The 7,211-nt window shown below is 38.6% G+C and overlaps 2 protein-coding genes across 2 annotated transcripts; one reads left to right on the forward strand and one right to left on the reverse strand.

The window, feature by feature from the left end:
- The first annotated feature begins 350 nt into the window (after nucleotides 1-350).
- LOC137393284 (queuosine 5'-phosphate N-glycosylase/hydrolase-like) lies at nucleotides 351-1,767 on the forward strand. The gene has a single exon (XM_068079772.1). It carries the CDS (start codon nucleotides 553-555, stop codon nucleotides 1,573-1,575), a length of 1,023 nt encoding a protein of 340 aa, XP_067935873.1. The 5' UTR covers nucleotides 351-552; the 3' UTR covers nucleotides 1,576-1,767.
- LOC137393294 (UBA-like domain-containing protein 2-B) lies at nucleotides 1,756-7,019 on the reverse strand. Its single transcript, XM_068079783.1, has 3 exons — nucleotides 6,838-7,019; nucleotides 5,559-5,645; nucleotides 1,756-2,552 (listed from the first exon to the last, which is right to left on the reverse strand). The coding sequence occupies exons 1-3, from the start codon at nucleotides 6,943-6,945 to the stop codon at nucleotides 2,310-2,312; spliced, it is 438 nt and encodes a 145-aa protein (XP_067935884.1). The 5' UTR covers nucleotides 6,946-7,019; the 3' UTR covers nucleotides 1,756-2,309.
- Between the last annotated feature and the right edge of the window lie 192 nt (nucleotides 7,020-7,211).

A 7,211-nucleotide genomic window follows, 5' to 3' on the forward strand; every position in this document is an offset into this window, starting at 1 on the left:
TAGAAAACTACATAGTTACAGGGCAATGGAATTTCCTTCAGTAGATTTGCAGACCCAACAATAACAAATGGCTATGATGTCAGAGCGCTATTTCGCAGTCATCATGTTGGAGTGTTATTTGGCAGTCAGCCAACTTGGTTACGCGGTTTTATACGTCGTTGCCAGTTGCTTGCATCTCACCTATTGTTGTTACCAAGCCGTGTAACTCAAGTCTGTTTACTGTAGTTTGCCGTGGACGTGTACTAGCACTTCCTAATGACTAAAAATCCTGATTCATTGTTTTAACGAGTTTGAATCTTTCTCACGCTGATAGCGCTAAAGCTTTCTAAAATCAATGGCCAGACAAACACATTATTTTGAAGTCTTTGTCAACACATTATAGCTCAGAGATGATTGATGTAGAAATCCCTCTGAGCCCCTTACAAAGCGTGATTAGGGGTGGATTAGCCGTTACCCCGTTAGTCTAAGGCAGACCACTGGGCATACGTAGAACAAAGCAATTCTGAAGTGAGTGCAGTCTGGGTGAATCAATCGACTGCTAGAGGAGGGAACATGCCGGACGCACTAGGACCACGTGAATCTGCACAGATTATTAGCAACAATAGTCGTTATGTTACGATTTCTCCCGATGCCATCAACGTGATGTCTGGAGATTTGCTTGAGGAAATCAGAAGAAATCCGGAATATATCCACTTTAAAGGATGGAAAGCTCACGCCCTTAATCCAAAGACTTGTGATGATAGAGCAGTCAATTGGATATTTCTTGTGGATGCGTTAAACTTCTCATTTTGGAGCTCGGACAGCGATAAAAAATACTGCGTGAGCTACAAAGGAAAGACTTACACTGGCTACTGGTCAATGTGCGCGGCCATAAACAGGGCAATTGATGAGGGGATACCTATAACCTCAGCTCTTTATTGTAAGGAGTTAAGTTTGAAGGAAGCGAGGCGAGTCTTTCGTTCTGACAGTGAGACAGACCTACCCATGCTTGAGCAGAGAGTAAAGGTAATGAACGATATAGGAACAGTCCTTCTCAGCAAGTATGACGGGAAATTCACCAACTGTATCCTACAAGCTGTCGGAAATGCACAGATGTTGCTAGCGAGTGTCGTGAAATCTTTTCCTTGTTTTAAAGATGAAGGAGTTTTTAATGGAAAAAATGTTTCTTTCTACAAACGCGCACAAATATTAGTGGCTGATATATGGGCATGCTTTGAAGGGAATGGCCTCGGTAACTTCTCGGACATTGACAGTATCACCATGTTCGCCGACTACAGGATCCCTCAAACGTTGGTTTACTTCGGAGTTATGCGATATGAGAATGAACTGCTCGAGTTGCTAGAAGCGGATCACCTTTTTGAGAATGGCGACCTCATGGAAATGGAAATAAGGGGGGTATCTGTGTGGGCTGTTGAACTTTTGGTGAAGCGAATGAAGGAACTGCTTAAAGAAAATTCTATAGAAATAAAAATAAATGCCATCCTACTAGATCACTTTCTCTGGGATTACCGACGCGAGCATGAGGCTGAGACGAAGCACATACCATTTCACAAAGTGCGCTGCATATACTATTGAAAATCTCGAAGGTTGGAGAGTTTTAGCATCTTGACTTGCTTGCTGTCACCTGTTGAATGGAGCTTGCCGACACCGATTGAGGGTGCAACTGAAGAACTATGCATTTGTAACTTTAGTTTAACTGTTGTTCACTTTTAGACAGCTTAGCGACTAAGTAGTAAAATACAATGACTTGTGTAAACACTCAAAAAATTTATTTTTAATTTATGTTATATAATATTACTATATACACATTTTTTTATCAAAAGATAGGAGACGTAACTCCAAATTATCACTGCTTTAGCATAGATAAAATAACTAACCTGCTAAGCAAAGACAAATTAACAGCTTATGTTGCTAGATAGGAACATATACGTATAACATGCTTGGGAAACATAACCCCTATTTCAAACAACCCTACACGGAATATCGTTAAATCACAATCAATAGTGGAGGAAACCATCTCAAACCATTTCATTTTTAGTCAATTTGCAAGCTTACTGTAAATACATATTTCTATGGTGATGGTACAAAAACTGAAAGATGAATGCAGTGCACGAGTAGCTATACAGTATCAATTTGGAGTTGCATTCCCATGTGTTGAACCATCTGACACGATCCAGTCATGGGCTCGATCGGCGTCTAAGTATCTGCGTTCAGCAGAGCATGAAAGCAGCACAATATTGAAAACAGGCCTAAACATAGGGCTAGCATCATATGGCGTGTACAGTTCCTGAGATTGGTATATCCGGTCCCTATTTTCCGACCTCGATGTGCTTTGGATTCTGAGAGACGACTTGCTGGGTTGGTGCGGCAAAAAAGTTGGGTGGTTGTTGATGCTGCGCCACGTGCTGCATCGTATGAGTCTGTGGTGTGTTAGAGTTACTAAGGGGCGTACTGCCATACCTAGTTGAGTCTGTAGCTGATAGCTTATTAAAGGCGGCGAGGGCATCTGGAAACTGCGGGGGAGTGGCTGGTGTGTTGGTAGGAGCGCATACCTACAAAACAAGCTCGGTAATTATTTCTACAACTGTATAAACCTTAAAGGTTGACTTGCAACAAAATTCACATTACAGTTATTTGGTATCAAAAGATTCACCATGTCTTGCTATGTTGTGTTGTAGGTGCAAAATATGTGGAAATGTGATTACAAGCTCTCAAAAGCTAAAAAAACAAATAGTTAATCGCAGCCATCACGAAACCGCCGTAGATTAGAATATCTTTCCAAGAAGGCTCAAATGGGACGTAGTTGTACAAGATAGATGGCTTCTGCTTACACTTTCACGCAACCTCATTCGTCAAAATATTTTCACAAATATACTTCATGTATTCAATAAAACCATGTCTATTGTTCTTACCCATCTATTGTCCTATCATCCTCATTGTAATGCTATTACTTTGAGTACTGATATCTAAAATTTACCGTAAAAAATCGTTTAATTTTTTAACCTTAGCTCGAAGGAGTGCATATCATCCTCTGATAAACATGATGAGCCTGTTGGTCACCTGTGATAGTCGAAAAATGATGCAGAAATAATTCGCGGTGTTTGGCAGGAAGTATTGGGTCACATAATCAGATTACGACTAGACGATTAGACCAAGCCGTAACAAAACTGTAAAGTAGCGAGCATCTATATTTGATACAAGGTCTTCGGTAAAACCCAGAGTGTTTGTCATAAACTAGTGCTATGAGAAGTTTTATATTGAGTTTTTTATTGGCCTTTCAATTTACGTGAGAACATCATGTGTTAAAACAATAACCAAATGTAATGACTACGTCAGAGAAATAAACTGATTTCAATCGTGATGGCGGCGATAAACTGTTCGTTTTTGAGCTTTGAAGAGTTTGTAATCACATTTCCACATATTTTGCACCTACAACACAGCAGAGTAAGACACGGTGAATCTTTTGATACCAAATAACTGTAATGTGAATTTTATTGCAAGTCAACATTAAATGAACATAACCTCTAAAACTGGTATTGCCACCCACCTATCATAATTCTGTTACAATACACAAATGTAACTAAGCCAATTGGGTACTGCCTCAGCCAGCCTACAGAACCTTTTAGCTCAGAACAAACTGAGCATCGAGATGGCTTGTCAAACCTTCTCTAGAACTGTTAGACATTGCCCTCCCTATTGCGGGGAAAGAGAGAAATCTTAGCAAAAGTTGTCACTACAGGACAGCCAGCAAAGGCCTAGGACAGATGACTAGCCAACACAGGCTATATAATGTAGATAGGTTATGCACGTTACGCACAGGTTATATATAGATAAACAAAGATGGGCAGCTCGCAATGCTTAGCATTGCCAAGTATACACAAGCTTTCAATTGTCTAACATCTCTGCTGATTACTTTAATGTATGCTGTGGAGCTCTAACATAATACTAATTTTAATCATTTCCAGTAAGGAATCTGTTAAGGAACACAGGCTAGGGTGTGCAGTTAAATTTTTACTAACAAAAAATAAAACTAAACAATGCTCTACACATTTTGGAATTGCACCAGTAGATTGCTGACACTGGTCTGCTAGTCACTTACTACAAGACACTACTGAGGAATGTTGATAATACGAGATGAGCTAGAGACTGCTTCGGGAAATCCATTTATACATTTGACTAATCATTCCAGTGTGTATTCAATGGAATGTGAACACGAAGGTAAGCAAAATTGCCAACAGGCTATCACATGACATTATCACTACCCTATCAACTGGCGGCTAGGCGAGGTGAAGGAAGGATAATGACACCAGCTCAAGTGACAGCACACAAAGACGAGTTGATAGTGTTTGAAAGCGTACGATGAGGCGCAATCATCGTAGTAGGATATCTGTGTTAGTAGATTTCGTAGTAATCTGCAGTGGCGACCAGATTACTGGGGTGGCACCCGAGGGCCTCAAGTGGAACATAGTATTAATCAACCGCTAAGATTGTTTGTCAAGCATCAAAGCCAGAGCTTTTTAATTAGCTGAGCGTCAACCTTGGAGAAGGCCGACCAAATCAGTTGGATAGCATCCAATGTACTGACAGCTAAAACCAAGGGAATTCTCGTATTTTGAAAGCAATATGAATAGTTAGGCTAGCTTATATAAATTGACCAGCATAGACAACTAACCACTATGATACCTCAGTAGGATATGGTAGTCATTTGTGGTAACTCCTGCATTAGTTGAATTTGTCAACAACTAACTTTCTAGTAGTAATAGCACCATCAGTATCACAATATGGGCTACTATAAAACGTCACCATTCAAAGTAATATTGTAGTCTTTATGCTATGGTGAGTGTACTACAGCTGGTGACTAACTCCCAGCAATACAGACTGCATTAACAAAACTACAACTCAGCAATGAGTACCTTAAGAGCTGTTGTAGAGAAGCCAACTTCTCAAAGACTCCACACACTGCCAAACCAGCAAAAGAAAATGTACACCATATCTTTCCCTGATGATCATTTAATGCATATATTTGAAGTTTCGATGCAAAAATTGTGATAACTACCAAAAACTTGATCTGGACATCCAACAATGCTTAGTCACATTCTATCATCACTATGTGACCAAAAAGAGACCGCCTATCTAATACACCATTACGTAACAATTTGGTGAGAGTCGGCAGACAGACTGCCAACTACACAGCACTTACTAACAGCTCACGTGTTCAGCAGCATTCATGTATCATTTTCGGTTCACTAGTCTTCTGTACACACATAGTTTTAAATTATTCTTCCTAATTCAGCAGGTAACAATAGACATTGACAGCACGCCTCAAGCACGTGTAAGGCAAGACTTGGCCAGAGTAGACTCATCGCTTACACGTAACTAGACTCATGCTTATGCAATACCAACAATCAGTCAGCTTACTACCAACTAGTAGACTACACACATACCATACAATAGGCAAAGCTAAAACAATAAGTTATGAGATGATAGCCGGACATTGTTGGGCTCTATTGATCGGCGCATTTTAGAACATGGAATATAAAAGTGACAGGGCTACTTACGGTTAAGTGATTATGAGTTCCTCCGCAATTTCTACATCTGTTTGGTATAGTTACTGCTGATTCTTGAAAGAAGAAACTAAGAGCCGTCTAAAACAAAGATAAAAACAAATATATATTTCTGTAAGTAGCATTCAGCGGATGCCAACTAGCAGTCATTCAACATAAGCCAATAGGCAGTCGCCTACAGGTGCATCAGTAACGAGTCCGTAAGACAATGGCATTTAGCTATCACAAAAACAAGCATATGCCAATTAAGTTGTCCAATTGAAGAGCATGCTAACTTGGCACTTTCTACTACATTTTATATACCCATCTGATATTTCATGTGACCTAGTTTTTGATTAAAAAAATCCACCCATATTAAGGCATTCTGAAGACTTGACGACTAATGAAAATACTTAAAATAGACAGTCAACTATAATGAAGTTTCGATTATAATGTGAGCTGCAATAACGACTCGCAATAAAAAGCAATCAAATAAATAACTTAAGTTTATGTAATGTCCTCATAGGTTAACAAAATAATGGTCATAAAATGATATTGAACATCAGTTAATGTCGATGTTTTATAGTATGTTCAAGGTTGTCCATTTCCGCACAGACAGTATAACAAATGAAAATATGTGTGGTTAAAACTCGAATACCAATAATATAGTAATAAAATAATAAAAGTACTTTAGCATAGCCAATAATTTTGCGTGCCTAAACCACTTTATAACAGCAATATTTAAACTAGTAAAAACGACACAATCACAAGGGTTAGCTACACGACGAAGTTCAACCTTAGCACAAATAGTGATAGTAAGGTTCTTGATAACCTGAATTAATTCACTTACAAAAGTGCAAAGCAACAAAAACGATATTCGGTTTTTGAAGTAATCAATTCAAGAGCTTGTCGATATGTCGCTGTACAATAGTAGACTGATAAATAATCGTCCTTGGCTTTTATACAGCGTATATATTGAAAGATATCCTTAACACATGCCTCAATAATGTAGATGCACTAAAATTTAATACAGTAAGCCAGAAACTTCAACGTAATCTCGACTTAAACTTAGTTATACGCGCAGTAACTATTGGTACCGACCTAGCATGTTTAATTGATTGCTAATTATCCAGTGAAGACAAACATCAACAGCGTATGCTTACAAAATATATTATGTACTAAATTTATTGGCGCTACCTCGGCGTTATCCCGATTTGGCACGTCCAGAAGAGCTTGTTGTTAGAACAGAAGAACAGGAATTCATAAAACGGAAATAAACTGCACCACTACTCACCTCGTATTGCCATTGACTTGCTTGAAGGTACTTTCTAGCTTGGTCTTCCGGGCAACCAGATATCATCATAAATTGGTTGAGCACAAGTTGTTCGCGCAAAGAATCCATTATATTTGATTAATTAGAAATGGCACTGCTTCCTCTGCTGTCTGTACGGTTCGAGAAAACGTAAACACCACTGATTAAAGAATGAACGACGTTATTGTAACCGTTTACACGATTGGTTCGCAAAGTTTTGGTTGTGGCTCGCGAACTGATACCAAAATATCACTTAACACGATTATTTGATTAAACTGAACTTATTCTTATTATGTATTTTATATATTTTTATATATTTTTGTATAAAAATTACACATAAGTTGTTAAATATAAAA

The sequence above is a fragment of the Watersipora subatra genome, chromosome 1 (assembly GCF_963576615.1).
Source record: "Watersipora subatra chromosome 1, tzWatSuba1.1, whole genome shotgun sequence".
Taxonomy (NCBI): Eukaryota; Metazoa; Bryozoa; class Gymnolaemata; order Cheilostomatida; family Watersiporidae; genus Watersipora; species Watersipora subatra.

Coding starts and splice junctions, on each gene's coding strand:
- LOC137393284 (XM_068079772.1), top strand. CDS start 553: ATGCCGGACGCACTAGGACCACGTGAATCTGCACAGATTATTAGCAAC.
- LOC137393294 (XM_068079783.1), bottom strand. CDS start 6,945: ATGGATTCTTTGCGCGAACAACTTGTGCTCAACCAATTTATGATGATA. Junction 5,646..6,837: donor CAAGTCAATGGCAATACGAG/GTGAGTAGTGGT, acceptor TCTTTGTTTTAG/ACGGCTCTTAGTTTCTTCTT. Junction 2,553..5,558: donor GAACTCATAATCACTTAACC/GTAAGTAGCCCT, acceptor CTTGTTTTGTAG/GTATGCGCTCCTACCAACAC.